The 16,449-nt window shown below is 44.5% G+C and overlaps 1 protein-coding gene across 1 annotated transcript in view; it reads left to right on the top strand.

Annotated features, from left to right (window-relative positions):
- The window catches only part of LOC308326031 (signal transducer and activator of transcription 1-like), a 21,220-nt gene extending 5,244 nt beyond the window's left edge, over window positions 1–15,976 (top strand). Inside the window, exons 7-24 of the mRNA XM_080778842.1 lie at window positions 364–458; window positions 964–1,118; window positions 1,761–1,883; window positions 2,362–2,454; window positions 3,573–3,635; window positions 3,727–3,756; window positions 3,897–4,005; window positions 4,931–4,963; window positions 5,374–5,457; window positions 5,818–5,913; window positions 6,104–6,245; window positions 10,170–10,210; window positions 11,414–11,490; window positions 11,965–12,110; window positions 12,543–12,713; window positions 14,419–14,503; window positions 14,928–14,994; window positions 15,390–15,976. Of these exons, the coding sequence (XP_080634968.1) occupies window positions 364–458; window positions 964–1,118; window positions 1,761–1,883; window positions 2,362–2,454; window positions 3,573–3,635; window positions 3,727–3,756; window positions 3,897–4,005; window positions 4,931–4,963; window positions 5,374–5,457; window positions 5,818–5,913; window positions 6,104–6,245; window positions 10,170–10,210; window positions 11,414–11,490; window positions 11,965–12,110; window positions 12,543–12,713; window positions 14,419–14,503; window positions 14,928–14,994; window positions 15,390–15,443 (1,664 nt within the window). The 3' untranslated portion in view covers window positions 15,444–15,976. The remainder of the gene's footprint in view (window positions 1–363; window positions 459–963; window positions 1,119–1,760; window positions 1,884–2,361; window positions 2,455–3,572; window positions 3,636–3,726; window positions 3,757–3,896; window positions 4,006–4,930; window positions 4,964–5,373; window positions 5,458–5,817; window positions 5,914–6,103; window positions 6,246–10,169; window positions 10,211–11,413; window positions 11,491–11,964; window positions 12,111–12,542; window positions 12,714–14,418; window positions 14,504–14,927; window positions 14,995–15,389) is intronic.
- Window positions 15,977–16,449: the final 473 nt, after the last annotated feature.

The following is a 16,449-nucleotide window of genomic DNA, read 5'->3' as shown; positions in this document are numbered from 1 at the left end:
CCGCGGCTCAGTGACGTCATGTTGTAGTTTGGTGGTCACCTCAGTGACGTCATGTTGTAGTTTGGTGGTCACCTCAGTGACGTCATGTTGTAGTTCGGTGGTCACCTCACCACCGTAAATCCAGACTATGAATGAGCCTTAAGGGAGACGTCGAAGAAAACTCATTTCGGGCCGCTTGTATTGGCGACATTCTTGTCTTGATACAATATCATAAGCAATGATCGTATAGTCAACGAGGAACAAGGAATGGTACGTTTTACATAACATTAGCATTATTAAACATGTGTGTGTGTGTGTGTGTGTGTGTGTGTGTGTGTGTGTGTGTGTGTGTGTGCGCGTGCGTGCACGTGCGTGTGTCCACAGTGGAACAGCTGAAAGGCTCAGCCCTTCCTCAGACATTACTAAATGAACAGCGCTCCATCCAGGATGACCTTGACTCCCTGAATGTCACCAAACCGGTATGTGTGTGTTATGTTTGTTCATCTTAAAGGTGTCATGATGCTTATAGCCTCGCGTATAGCCATAGAGTATTAAAAGGATAGAGACTGATCTGGCGCGACCCAATTAAGCGTTACACTTGTTTACAACAGGGTCCACATTGTTCAATTCATCAAAACATTTAGAGACGTACAAATAGACACTTCTGTGTAGTTAAAGAACAGAACAGGAATTCATCATATAGGAAGCAAAAAGGGGAAAGATACATATACAGTGAGGGGAAAGGGGGGGCGGTGGGGGGGATTCAGATTTTACGGGGGCCAGTTTCGAATTGCAGCCATCCGTAGGTGCCCTTTGAGAGCGGTTTTGAAGGAGTCAAGGGATTCACTGCCTGAATTGAATTGAAATTGACTGTGGCTGGCCTGGCCTGGCCTGAGCTTTAGGAGAGATTTATTTTTTTAGCTGGCCTGACCTGATTTTTTTTCTAGTGGGTGCATGATTGCAATGTGTGTGTCTGTCCTGCAGGTGGCAGCAGTGCAGCAGATTGTGAACCTCCTCCAGCTGGCCGAGCAGACGATCGAAACGCTGACGAGCGAGGAGCTTCCTGTGTGGCGTCGCCGTCAGCAGAGAGCCTGCATCGGAGGTCCAGATAACACCTCCCTGGACCAGCTGGAGACATGGTACCCTACGCTACCCTCTTTACCCTAAAATAACACCCTACCCTGCCCTCTGTACCCTAAAATAACACCCTACGCTACCCTCTGTACCCTAAAATAGCACCTCACTAGTTAGGACATTGAGGGGGCAGAAAACCGAGCCCTGTTCTAATGCAGCCTGAACTGAGACAAGCTGGAGTCGGACATACATTGTTTTCAACGAGGGCGGCGCAAATAAGAGCTATTTTAGGCATGTGTGCAACATGACAACTGTTTTAAAGTATCGTACAGTAACAACTAAAGTCTCTGTAATGTTTATGTTGTACTATTACTACAAAACAATCTAAAATAAAGGGATTTAAGATCATTAAAGCTGGGGCTGTTGCCCTGCAGAGTCCAATGCCTTTCTGCCTACTTTCCCGGTCCAGGACTTGGCCCTATATTCGCAATGAATGCTCTTTGGCAATAGAAGTCTATGTAGGAGAGCCTCCATTGGACTGATTTGATCGGAGTGCGCGCGCGCGTGTGTGTGTGTGTGTGTGTGTGTGTGTGTGTGTGTGTGTGTGTGTGTGTGTGTGTGTGTGTGTGTGTGTGCGTGCGTGCGTGCGTGCGTGCGTGCGTGCGTGCGTGCGTGCGTGCGTGCGTGTGTGCGTGCACATTCTGCAGGTTCACAGCGGTAGCAGAGTTGCTCCTTCGGTTGCGTGGGCGTGTCCAGATCATCCCCGGAGAGGAATCGACCCGACAGCTGCTGCAGAAGATGCAGTTCCTTCTGGAGAAGCTTCTGGAAAAGTACCTGATGCTAATTACATACACACGCACACACACAACCACACGCACACACAACCACACACACACACACACACACACACACACACACACACACACACACACACACACACACTGTAACGTGTAACAATAGCCCTCTTCACAGCAAGGCAAATTATTAAACTAAGGAATAAATCAGCAGGATCGTGGGGTCTACTTTGAACACTTTATAGGAAGTTGTAATCACAGGTAAACGGTACACTTCACAATGACGTCTCTCCCTGTCTCTTTCCCTACTGAATGATATAAACAAACAAGAAAACCGTAACTGTAAATTTAGAAAAGCAATAAGCCACTCGAGGCCCCAGCTTACCGGGTATTTTACAATGGATATAAATGTGTGTATTTAGAATATAAAAATGTGTGTATTTAGACTATGTAAATGTGTGTATTTAGACTATAAAAACGTGTGTATTTAGACTATGTAAACGTGTATTTCCAGAGCTCTAGTGGTGGAGAGACAGCCCTGCATGTCATCTCTGACTCACCGACCTCTCGTTGTGAAAACTAAGACGCAGTTCTCCGTCAAACTCAGGTGAGTTTTACACACCTGGAACCATCTATGATTGATTACTATAATAACAGATGTTTCCAGAGGTGCACACTACACTGTACACATCTGGAACTATGACTCTATAAGGGCTGTATTTTGCGTGTCTTAAGTACCAGGTCTTATTCCCTATAATTTGAGTAAACTAAAGACCTGGGAGGCGTGGTCAATGCCATTTGGCTATTCTGAGTGGCCAAATGGCATTGACCACGCCTCCAGGTCTTTAGTTTACTCAAGTTAGGGAATAAGACCTGGTACATAAGACACGTAAAATACAGCCCTATGTACGCTAAATGTGTGTACACATGTGGAAACATCAGTTTATACATAATTACTCTGTATAACTCATATACTTATATAGAGTACTGCTATTCAAAATTGGAAAATAATTTAATGTAAATATGAAATAAATGCTTAAACATGTAGCTATAGGTGTAATGTTAGAGACCACAGAAGACATGTAAATATAAAATAAATGCTTAAACATGTAGCTATAGGTGTAATGTTAGAGACCACAGAAGACATGTAAATATGAAATAAATGCTTAAACATGTAGCTATAGGTGTAATGTTAGAGACCACAGAAGACATGTAAATATGAAATAAATGCTTAAACATGTAGCTATAGGTGTAATGTTAGAGACCACAGAAGACATGTAAATATGAAATAAATGCTTAAACATGTAGCTATAGGTGTAATGTTAGAGACCACAGAAGACATGTAAATATGAAATAAATGCATAAACATGTAGCTAGGTGTAATGTTAGAGACCACAGAAGACATGTAAATATGAAATAAATGCTTAAACATGTAGCTATAGGTGTAATGTTAGAGACCACAGAAGACATATAAATAATAAATAAATGCTTAAACATGTAGCTATAGGTGTAATGTTAGAGTCCACAGAAGTGAACCTTTTCAAGCCTGTTTTCTCAACTCTCTGTTTCTCTGCAAGACATTACTCTATAAGCCATGTCTCCAAAACTGGTGGGTCAAACTGAACAACCTATATGTCGATTTGAAGCTATGATTCCCTGCTTTCATATGACATGAAAAAACGCAAATTTAAAAATGTATATTTATACTCATCTGACTGTGTTCAGGTTTCTGGCCAACCTCCCTGACCTCCGGGATCATCTCAGAGTGGAGGCAGATCTTCAGGAGGAGTAAGTGAACAACATCGTCTACGACGTTATTATAATATTCTACATTATATTCATGACAATATTGTTTTCTAACGCGTTATTTGTGGGGGGGGGGGTTTATCCACAGCAGCAGTGTTAAAGGGTACGTCTGTTTATCATTCATATACAATCAGACCCGTCTAAACTGAGTGGTAATGCGCTGCGCTGCACTGCACTGCACTGCACTGCACTGCACGTGTTAATTAGCCGTTACAAGTGTAATTAAGTTCCAAATATCCTCAGGTTTCGCAAATTTACCTTCGAAAATGGAGTCCAAACCAAATGGTTGGGTCTGGAGAGCCCGGGCGGAGGCCTGGTAGCAGAGTTCGGACAGACTTCGGATTCACTGCTGGTGAGAACGACGACATACGACAACGTTTCAACTCAACTTCACTCTAATCGCTCTGCATTAAAGGAGAATTCCATACTAAAAGGCTTTCTTACCTGTGGTTACGTCCCCATCAAAGAGGTCCAGGTGTTATTTTGTGCAAAAGCTCCTTATTGGCTATTTCCCCTACCATAAGCCCTAAATGAATTGCATTGAATTGAATGGGGCTATGGGGTGTTGTGCTAATTCGCTTATTTCCATCGCTCAAATTTATAATTCTTTTGTATATATCCTCTCTTCATAATGTAAATAATAACCCAAGCGGCACACTTTACTACCTATTTCGATGGAAATAAGCAAATTAGCACAATACCCCATACATCCCATTCAATTCAATGCAATTCATTTAGGGCTTATGGTAGGGAAAATAGCCAATAAGGAGCTTTTGCACAAAATAACACCTGGACCTCTTTGGTCTTACCTACAAAGAAAGGTAAGAAAGCCTTTTAGTATGGAATTCTCCTTTAAGTCCAGAGCTAAGTCCTGCTAAATGCCTAAATTGTAAATTGTAAACAAAATGTTGCTAAACCAGTAGAACGGAAGACATTAAAGCACACACACACACGCACACAATTTACAATTTACAATTTAGGCATTTAGCAGACGCTCTTAATCCAGAGCGATTTACATTAAGCAAGAGCAAAAAGCATGGCAATACATCACATACATAAAAAGCATTTATCATGAAACATGCGTTAAGCTAAGAACGTAACAGTGGAATATCTATATAATGAAACTATACATATATACTACTATGCTATACATATGTACTATGACGTGCTATGACTACATACAATGCAATTCCAGTGCCGTCTACGTAACATAACACACACGCACACGCTAAACGCATTCCAATGATCGTCGATTGATCTTTGTGTTTTTCTTCTAGTCGCTCAAGGAGAAAACCAGGAGGCCTACTGAGGTATGACGTTTTAACCTTACAACCACTGGATGTCATTAAGCCCTTCCACCACAGAGCCTATAGCCAATCACTGAATAGCTATACGTCATTAAGCCCTCCCACCACAGAGCCTATAGCCAATCACTGAATAGCTATACGTCATTAAGCCCGCCGACCACAGAGCCTATAGCCAATCGCTTAACGCTCGTGTGACGTCATTAAGTGGACCTACCGCACAAGCAGACTTGAGATCAGATTGATCATTACTTGCACAAGCAGAGCGCGCAAGTAATAGTTTCGCCCGGTCCGTATGCACCGTCCCAGCCAACCCACCACTTTGATGCGCCACTTTTGAGCGCCACTCCCAGCCCGTCCTGAGCGCTGGGCGTTAAGTGCTCACAGACTCACAGTCTTCCATCTGGTTCCTTCAGGGTCCAGTATCCGTCACAGAGGAACTGCACGTCATTACGTTCGTCACCCAACTAAACAAGGACGGCCTAAAAGTCCACATACAGGTGAGGTCCAGCAGTGACTACATTAACCATGATGCATTGTGTTGTAGTCCGCCAGTCTACCAGTGGTAGTGGTGTTAACCATGATGCATTGTGTTGTAGTCCACCAGTCTACCAGTGGTAGTGGTGTTAACCATGATGCATTGTGTTGTAGTCCTCCAGTCTACCAGTGGTAGTGGTGTTAACCATGATGCATTGTGTTGTAGTCCTCCAGTCTACCAGTGGTAGTGGTGTTAACCATGATGCATTGTGTTGTAGTCCTCCAGTCTACCAGCAGTGACTACATTAACCATGATGCATTGTGTTGTAGTCCTCCAGTCTACCAGTGGTAGACTACATTAACCATGATGCATTGTGTTGTAGTCCTCCAGTCTACCAGTGGTAGTGGTGTCCAGCAGTAATCAGGTTCCTGCAGCCTGGGCCTCCGTTCTCTGGTACAACATGATGGACCCTGAACAGGTACGCACACACACACGTGACACACACGCACACATGCACACATGTGACACACACGCACACACGTGACACACACGCACACACGCACACATGTGACACACACGTGACACACACATGACACGCACGCACACTTTGCCACGTTGTCCGACTACGCTGCATTGGGACCTGTCGTCGTGTGTTTTGTATATTCCAGGACCTGTCCCTGTCCCTGTTCGTCAGGCCTCCTCCAGTGCCATGGCAGGTCCTGTCAGATGTGTTGAGCTGGCAGTTCAAATCCATCAGCGGACGAGGACTGGACGACCGGCAGCTGAACGCCATCAGAGACAAGCTGACTGGTCTGTCTGTCTGTCTGTCTGTCTGTCTGTATGCAGGCCCAATTATGTATTGTCTCCACCAGGCTGAAGGCATGGGGAGAGAGTATGTTTAATAATGAATTAATAATGAATTGCATTTTTATAGCGCTTTTCCAAGTGCTCAAAGCGCTTTACAATGGTTCATTCATTCATACATTGTTTAGTTGTCTCCACCAGGCCGAAGGCACGGGGAGAGAGTATGTTTAGTTGTCTCCACCATGAAGACACGGGGAGAGAGTATGTTTAGTTGTCTCCACCATGAAGACACGGGGAGAGAGTATGTTTAGTTGTCTCCACCATGAAGACACGGGGAGAGAGTATGTTTAGTTGTCTCCACCAGGCTGAAGACATGGGGAGAGAGTATGTTTAGTTGTCTCCACCATGAAGGCATGGGGAGAGAGTATGTTTAGTTGTCTCCACCATGAAGACACGGGGAGAGAGTATGTTTAGTTGTCTCCACCAGGCTGAAGACATGGGGAGAGAGTATGTTTAGTTGTCTCCACCATGAAGGCATGGGGAGAGAGTATGTTTAGTTGTCTCCACCAGGCTGAAGGCATGGGGAGAGAGTATGTTTAGTTGTCTCCACCATGAAGACACGGGGAGAGAGTATGTTTAGTTGTCTCCACCAGGCTGAAGACATGGGGAGAGAGTATGTTTAGTTGTCTCCACCAGGCTGAAGGCATGGGGAGAGAGTATGTTTAGTTGTCTCCACCATGAAGGCATGGGGAGAGAGTATGTTTAGTTGTCTCCACCAGGCTGAAGGCATGGGGAGAGAGTATGTTTAGTTGTCTCCACCATGAAGGCATGGGGAGAGAGTATGTTTAGTTGTCTCCACCAGGCCGAAGACACGGGGAGAGAGTATGTTTAGTTGTCTCCACCATGAACGCATGGGGAGAGAGTATGTTTAGTTGTCTCCACCATGAAGGCATGGGGAGAGAGTATGTTTAGTTGTCTCCACCATGAAGGCATGGGGAGAGAGTATGTTTAGTTGTCTCCACCATGAAGGCATGGGGAGAGAGTATGTTTAGTTGTCTCCACCATGAAGGCATGGGGAGAGAGTATGTTTAGTTGTCTCCACCATGAAGGCATGGGGAGAGAGTATGTTTAGTTGTCTCCACCAGGCCGAAGGCATGGGGAGAGAGTATGTTTAGTTGTCTCCACCATGAAGGCATGGGGAGAGAGTATGTTTAGTTGTCTCCACCATGAAGGCATGGGGAGAGAGAATGTTTAGTTGTCTCCACCATGAAGGCATGGGGAGAGAGTATGTTTAGTTGTCTCCACCATGAAGGCATGGGGAGAGAGTATGTTTAGTTGTCTCCACCAGGCCGAAGACATGGGGAGAGAGTATGTTTAGTTGTCTCCACCATGAAGGCATGGGGAGAGAGTATGTTTAGTTGTCTCCACCATGAAGGCATGGGGAGAGAGTATGTTTAGTTGTCTCCACCATGAAGGCATGGGGAGAGAGTATGTTTAGTTGTCTCCACCATGAAGACACGGGGAGAGAGTATGTTTAGTTGTCTCCACCAGGCTGAAGACATGGGGAGAGAGTATGTTTAGTTGTCTCCACCATGAAGGCATGGGGAGAGAGTATGTTTAGTTGTCTCCACCAGGCTGAAGGCATGGGGAGAGAGTATGTTTAGTTGTCTCCACCATGAAGACACGGGGAGAGAGTATGTTTAGTTGTCTCCACCAGGCTGAAGACATGGGGAGAGAGTATGTTTAGTTGTCTCCACCAGGCTGAAGGCATGGGGAGAGAGTATGTTTAGTTGTCTCCACCATGAAGGCATGGGGAGAGAGTATGTTTAGTTGTCTCCACCAGGCTGAAGGCATGGGGAGAGAGTATGTTTAGTTGTCTCCACCATGAAGGCATGGGGAGAGAGTATGTTTAGTTGTCTCCACCAGGCCGAAGACACGGGGAGAGAGTATGTTTAGTTGTCTCCACCATGAACGCATGGGGAGAGAGTATGTTTAGTTGTCTCCACCATGAAGGCATGGGGAGAGAGTATGTTTAGTTGTCTCCACCATGAAGGCATGGGGAGAGAGTATGTTTAGTTGTCTCCACCATGAAGGCATGGGGAGAGAGTATGTTTAGTTGTCTCCACCATGAAGGCATGGGGAGAGAGTATGTTTAGTTGTCTCCACCATGAAGGCATGGGGAGAGAGTATGTTTAGTTGTCTCCACCAGGCCGAAGGCATGGGGAGAGAGTATGTTTAGTTGTCTCCACCATGAAGGCATGGGGAGAGAGTATGTTTAGTTGTCTCCACCATGAAGGCATGGGGAGAGAGAATGTTTAGTTGTCTCCACCATGAAGGCATGGGGAGAGAGTATGTTTAGTTGTCTCCACCATGAAGGCATGGGGAGAGAGTATGTTTAGTTGTCTCCACCAGGCCGAAGACATGGGGAGAGAGTATGTTTAGTTGTCTCCACCATGAAGGCATGGGGAGAGAGTATGTTTAGTTGTCTCCACCATGAAGGCATGGGGAGAGAGTATGTTTAGTTGTCTCCACCATGAAGGCATGGGGAGAGAGAATGTTTAGTTGTCTCCACCATGAAGGCATGGGGAGAGAGTATGTTTAGTTGTCTCCACCATGAAGGCATGGGGAGAGAGTATGTTTAGTTGTCTCCACCAGGCCGAAGACATGGGGAGAGAGTATGTTTAGTTGTCTCCACCATGAAGGCATGGGGAGAGAGTATGTTTAGTTGTCTCCACCATGAAGGCATGGGGAGAGAGTATGTTTAGTTGTCTCCACCATGAAGGCATGGGGAGAGAGTATGTTTAGTTGTCTCCACCATGAAGGCACGGGGAGAGAGTATGTTTAGTTGTCTCCACCATGAAGGCATGGGGAGAGAGTATGTTTAGTTGTCTCCACCATGAAGGCACGGGGAGAGAGTATGTTTAGTTGTCTCCACCATGAAGGCATGGGGAGAGAGTATGTTTAGTTGTCTCCACCATGAAGGCATGGGGAGAGAGTATGTTTAGTTGTCTCCACCATGAAGGCACGGGGAGAGAGTATGTTTAGTTGTCTCCACCATGAAGGCACGGGGAGAGAGTATGTTTAGTTGTCTCCACCATGAAGGCACGGGGAGAGAGTATGTTTAGTTGTCTCCACCAGGCCGAAGGCATGGGGAGAGAGTATGTTTAGTTGTCTCCACCAGGCCGAAGACACGGGGAGAGAGTATGTTTAGTTGTCTCCACCAGGCCGAAGGCATGGGGAGAGAGTATGTTTAGTTGTCTCCACCAGGCCGAAGGCATGGGGAGAGAGTATGTTTAGTTGTCTCCACCAGGCCGAAGACACGGGGAGAGAGTATGTTTAGTTGTCTCCACCAGGCCGAAGGCATGGGGAGAGAGTATGTTTTGTTGTCTCCACCAGGCCGAAGGCATGGGGAGAGAGTATGTTTAGTTGTCTCCACCAGGCCGAAGGCATGGGGAGAGAGTATGTTTTGTTGTCTCCACCAGGCCGAAGGCATGGGGAGAGAGTATGTTTAGTTGTCTCCACCATGAAGGCATGGGGAGAGAGTATGTTTAGTTGTCTCCACCATGAAGGCATGGGGAGAGAGTATGTTTTGTTGTCTCCACCATGAAGGCACGGGGAGAGAGTACGTTTAGTTGTCTCCACCAGGCCGAAGACATGGGGAGAGAGTATGTTTAGTCGTCTCCACCATGAAGGCATGGGGAGAGAGTATGTTTAGTTGTCTCCACCAGGCCGAAGGAGACAGACGTTCCTACTAGGCTGAGGAATATATCCCACCCTTTTCACATTGGCCTATTATAGCATCCACCCCTCTCAGTAAACTATACACACATGTACACACATGTACACACACGTACACACACGCTGCTATTGGACTATAGTTGTGCTGTTGCTATAGAAACCGGACAGTGATGTTTGTTTACATTCTTACAGACGACCCTGATGACATCACCTGGGGCCGCTTCTGCAACAAGGTGGGCGTGAATGCATATAGGAGCATTATACACGCACGCACGCATGCATGTACACACGTACACACACACGCATGTACACACGCACACATGTACACACGCACGCACGCATATGGGTTAAAGGAGAATTCCATACTAAAAGGCTTTCTTACCTTTTATTTGTAGTTGTTACGTCCCCACCAAAGAGGTCCAGGTGTTTTTTTGTGCTAAAGCTCCTTATTGGCTATTTCCCCTACCATAAGCCCTCAATGAATTGCATTGAATGGGAATTGAATGGGGCTATGGGGTGTTGTGCTAATTCACTTATTTCCATCGGACCATCGCTCAAAATTATAATTTCTTTGTATATATCCTCTCTTCATAATGCACACTTTACTTATTTCGATGGAAATAAGCGAACTAGCATAACACCCCATAGCCCCATTCAATTCCCATTCAATGCAATGCAATTCATTGAGCGCTTATGGTAGGGGAAATAGTAGCTCTGGTCCTAGCTCTAATGCGTGCATTAGAGCTATGTTACTATCAACTTCCGCCGCTCGCATGAATGCAGACCAGCCTCTACTCTTTAGTGTAAATAAAAAGAACGTTTTTGCTACTCACCAAAACAAAGGCGGGTTGTGTCAATAGAAAGACTACTTTCCTTAGTGGAAGCACTCTGAGCCCCCCCACCCCCACCCCACCACACGTATAAACTGTACTTTTTGGCCAAAAAGGGATTTTGTTTCCACCGGAAACTGATATTGCCCAGAGAACTGCCTCATAGAGGATATTTTTCCTCCGGTGAAAAAATATCCCTTTTTGGCCAAAAAGTACCGTTTATACGTGTGGTGGGGGGCTCAGAGTGCTTCCACTAAGGAAAGTAATCTTTCTATTGACACAACCCGCCTTTGTTTTGGTGAGTAGCAAAAACGTTCTTTTTATTTACGCCAAAGAGGAGAGGCTGGTCTGATTTCGATTTGAGATTTAAAATTGGAAGTCCCATATCCTTGTACTGCGCATGGCAGAATCGTAGAAGCAGTAGAAGGATATGGATCAGATCTAGGGAAATAGCCAATAAGGAGTTTTTGCACAAAGAAAACACCTGGACCTCTTTGGTGGGGACGTAACAACTACAAAGAAAGGTAAGAAAGCCTTCTAGCATGGAATTCTCCTTTAATATAACTTTTTTAAACTATTAATTTGTTCATTCATGTTTTTGTCTAGAATGAGGGTGTGTGGTTTTGGCTCAACGGAATCCTGGAGCTGATCAAAACGTACCTCCTAGACCTCTGGGATGCAGGGTGAGATGATACTGTTATTATTATTACATGAATATGGCGCTTCTGACGTATTCAGCTAGAATGCCAAATTGAATATTATGATTTGTTTGTACATAAGTCCACAATTAGTTTAGTTTATTCATTTTTCTTCCCCGTACAAAAACATTTAAACACTTAATTCATCACAACATTTCATATTGTGAAAATATAGACTGAAGCCTATAAGCTTATTACGTCTACCCTTTTGTTAATTAACTTAAACATAATATGTATACAAAGTATTCAAACACAGTTTATGCATCATGGGAGTTGTATTCTCTGGGTGGTTCCAGGTGCATCATGGGAGTTGTATTCTCTGGGTGCTTTCAGGTGCATCATGGGAGTTGTAGTTCCAGGTGCATCATGGGAGTTGTATTCTCTGGGTGCTTTCAGGTGCATCATGGGAGTTGTAGTTCCAGGTGCATCATGGGAGTTGTATTCTCTGGGTGCTTTCAGGTACATCATGGGGTTCGTGAGTAAAGAAGCGGCCGCGGCTCTGCTGATGGAAAAGCCAAACGGGACGTTTCTGCTTCGCTTCAGCGACTCCGCCAGAGACGGCGCCGTTACCTTCAGCTGGGTGGAACGGATCGGCCTCAACAGAGGTACTGAAACACTGAAACACACCTTCAGCCGGGTGGAACCACAGACCTATACAGAGGTACTGAAGAACATGAAACACACCTTCAGCTGGGTGGAACCACAGACCTATACAGAGGTACTGAAGAACATGAAACACACCTTCAGCTGGGTGGAACCACAGACCTATACAGAGGTACTGAAGTATACATGAAACACACCTTCAACTGGGTGGAACCATTCAAGATTCAAGATTCAATAATTTATTTGCCATGTCAACAAGTCGATAGGACTTTGTCTTGGTTCATACTCAACATATATACAGACAACCTTCTGCAACCTTATATGCAGCTTGTAAGGCAATCTTGTACTTCTGTTTACGTGCACATCAATACATATTTTGAATGTGTGTGTGTGTGTGTGTGTGTGTGTGTGTGTGTGTGTGCGTGTGCGTACAGCCACGGTGCGTGCGGTGAAGCCGTACACCAGGAAGGAGCTGACGGGGGTCTCCATGTCAGACGAGGTTTATAACTACAAGTTCCAGCAGGGCTCGGAGGCCCCGTCCAACCCTCTGCTCTACCTCTACCCAGACATCCCCAAAGACCAGGCCTTCTCGCGCTTCAAGGCCGGTACGTTCACTACTCACTATTCTATACCTAAACTAAAGACCTGGGAGGCGTAATCAATGCCATTTGGCTATTCTGAGTGGCCAAAGAGCATTGATCACGCCTCCAGGTCTTTCGTTTACTCAAGTTAGGGAATAAGACCTGGTACATAAGACACGTAAAATACAGACCAATGTGTCCAAAACTAAACTCAATGTGTCCAAAAAAATAAAGCAAATCCAAACCAGTCTGTAGAGTGTGCCCAGTCTTCTCTGGCCTCCCTTAAACTCCTTGGTAAAGTCTGGTCGAATATCCAAACTCCAGGAATGGGGAAGAAGGTCTCTGAATCCAAAGGTATAGAATCCAATATTAAGGGAATGATCCAAAAAGGAAAAGAATGGCAAGACTTGGGGAAATATTCCTCTTGCTCACGGCAGTTAGCCCGTCTGTCTCTCTGCCTGTCTGTCTCTCTGTTCACCTCCACTCTGGACTGACAGCCTGTCTGTCTCTCTGTTCACCTCCACTCTGGACTGACAGTAGCCTGTCTGTCTCTCTGGACTGACAGCCTGTCTGTCTCTCTGGACTGACAGCCTGTCTGTCTCTCTGGACTGACAGTAGCCTGTCTGTCTCTCTGGACTGACAGTAGCCTGTCTGTCTCTCTGTTCACCTCCACTCTGGACTGACAGAGTCAATCTCTCCAGGTGGCTCAAACATTGTGATTGGCCCCTCACTCACTCCATCAGCCAGGTGAGCTGTGGGGGGGCGGGGCTTCCCAATCACTGCCTGTTGCCATGGCAACACATGTATATCCAACTGGTTTTCTCATGGCATAATTAGTCCAGCAGATAACTAGAGAAACATTTCATAGCGCTGCAGCGGATTGGTAGAAAATAATAAAATACATGCAAACAGTGTTGTTTTCGTCGACTAAAACTAAGACGAAAAAATGTTCGTTGACTACCTTTTTCCACTGACTTAAACTAAATAAAAACGAATCTATGATGACTAAAACTAAGACTAAATATACTGACAATTTCGTCAACAAATAAAAACTAGACTAAAATGTTAGGAAGGGACTAGTGGACAAGAGATCCAGTTTTATGCTGGGTTGCATGCTGAAAATAGCAGATCTACAATCTCACAACGCGTCGCACGCTGCGACGCGTTGTGAGATTGTAGATCTGCTATTTTCAGCATGCAACCGAAGTGTAAAACATGTCATTACAACGACATCAAGGCCTGTCAAAACACATTGTAGTCGACTAAATCAACCGCAGATGTAGTCGACTAAAATCGTATGACATTCAGTCAACTAAAAATAGACTTAACACTAACTCTTCAGGTGACTAAAATGTGACTAAAACTAAATGAAAACTATTCAAGAGACTATGACTAAAACTAAAATCTAAATTTGCTGCCAAAAACACTAATAAAACACATGAAAAATGGTGCATAGAAATCACAAAAATGCATGGAACCAATAATGTGACTCTGGGCACAGATACAGTCACAAGGAATGTGTTTCATGACATCTGGACCAATAGGAACGTGTGTTTCATGTTTCATGACATCTGGACCAATAGGAACGTGTGTTTCATGTTTCATGACATCTGGACCAATAGGAACGTGTGTTTCATGTTTCATGACATCTGGACCAATAGGAACGTGTGTTTCATGTTTCATGACATCTGGACCAATAGGAATGTGTCTTTCATGTTTCTTTCTGCAGAAGCTCCGCCTCCGCCAGTAAACGGACCAATAGGACCAAACGGCTACGTCAGCAGAACGCCCTGTCCCAGAACCCACATGTCCTTGTAAGTGCATGACATCACAGTGACATCATCGAAATGATGACGTAATGACTATGTAACTATAGCTTAACTTTGGGTTTCATTTGTTTGTATAGGGGGCGCTATAGCCCCTCCTCTATACAGCAGGTTTAATGTTTGTTTTTAGTTCAATGGTTCTTTTTATAAACGCCACATTGACAATGAATGGAAAATGTACGTCATAATGTGCCTCTTTACGTCATATTGTTCTCTTTATTGTTAACAGCGTTTAATGTTTGTGTTTGTGTTTGTTTGCACCGTTTGTTTTACATCACCATTACATCACCTCATCAACATGAGTTAAGGTCTACTCTCCACACACCTTTAGACTTTAATATATCAGCGCCCCTCACTTCACACGGGTGTGATTGTTTTGTGTGAATAAAGTGTATTATTGTGTCTTCCACAGTGATCCGACACCTCCGCCTTCTCCACCTCAACAACAGCCCAACACCCCTCCTGTCCCTGAAGACATGGTACGTTCCACCACCCATTTGGGCTACAACTGTCTTCTAAATCCTGACAGTTTTCTGAAACCCTATGTTTCTATGTGAGTGGTTCTCACAGGGCTAAACCCTATGTTTCTATGTGAGTGGTTCTCACAGGGCTAAACCCTATATGTTTCTATGTGAGTGGTTCTCACAGGGTTAAACCCTATGTTTCTATGTGAGTGGTTCTCACAGGGCTAAACCCTATGTTTCTATGTGAGTGGTTCTCACAGGGTTAAAACCCTATGTTTCTATGTGAGTGGTTCTCACAGGGTTAAAACCTCATGTTTCTATGTGAGTGGTTCTCACAGGGTTAAACCCTGATGTGGATCATTCTCATTGTTATTATATTATTAATAATCTTATTGTTATTATCATTCTAGATGTGGACTCCTACTACTGACTGTAGTGAAGACCTTCTGCTGCAGCATCTATAGCCAACACAATCACACCCCTGTGACGTGAGGGGCGTCGTACAAATACAAAAATGAATATACTAAGTCATGAATTATTTTGTAAACTGATGTTATTATCTTTTAAGTGAACCACTATGTTTATGTATGTAAATATATATATATAGACGGACAGAGCCGCGGCCCTCCCACCTAGGCCAGAAAGGCCTAGCGTTAGCCCAGGCTACCATGTGACCAGACGGGGGATTACGGGTTTGCTGGTTTTATATATATATAATGTAAAATGCTCTGAATACAGCAATAATGATACGCTCACGCAGTCGCTATATATCTGTGAATTAATAGAGTATGTCTTTCTTTTCTGTTTTCAGTTATTACCTAATGTCGTCCTAACTCTGAATAACTTGTGTTATTGTTGGCTTAAAGAGAAATCAGTTGATACTATATTCTCCACCGCGGCCATCTTATAAGTTCATGGCAATTATTTGCTACCTATGACTGTGCAACGTCCAATGGCAGACCGTTCATCCAAACAGAAAAGTCCTCTCTGATTGTATTGAACTTCCAAAGACCACAGAAGTTCTGACTATATCTATTATTGTGCTATTATATGAAGGTATGTTGAAAAGTGTTGAAGTGTTCCTTTAGTCAAGTGTGTGAGTAATAAAAGCCTGGGTACCGACTATAGTGTGAGCAATGAGTCATATCCACCGCTAGATGGCAGCGTAGCTCTGCTAAAAGACAACAGCTTCGTCTGAACACCATCCTCCTACAAACCGGATGGTTTAGTACAGTGGTTGAAGGTTCCCAAACCTTTTCATGTCAAGGACCCCCAAATTAACACTAATTAGCCCCGTGGACCCCCATTTGAAAAGATACGCCGCAGGGACCCCCATAAGAGAAGATTTCTACGGCTCTAGCAGTGATTCTCAACCCGTTTAATATCAATTAAGGACCCCCAGTTTGATCCACATATAGTCTACAGACTCATAGCCTAATGATCTTTATATTTATATTGTAAAATCAATGA

Source organism: Protomyctophum bolini, assembly GCF_963924005.1.
Source record: "Protomyctophum bolini genome assembly, chromosome: 2".
Taxonomy (NCBI): Eukaryota; Metazoa; Chordata; class Actinopteri; order Myctophiformes; family Myctophidae; genus Protomyctophum; species Protomyctophum bolini.
Note: the sequence above shows the minus strand (reverse complement) of the source record. Positions and strands in the feature narration are given on the sequence as shown.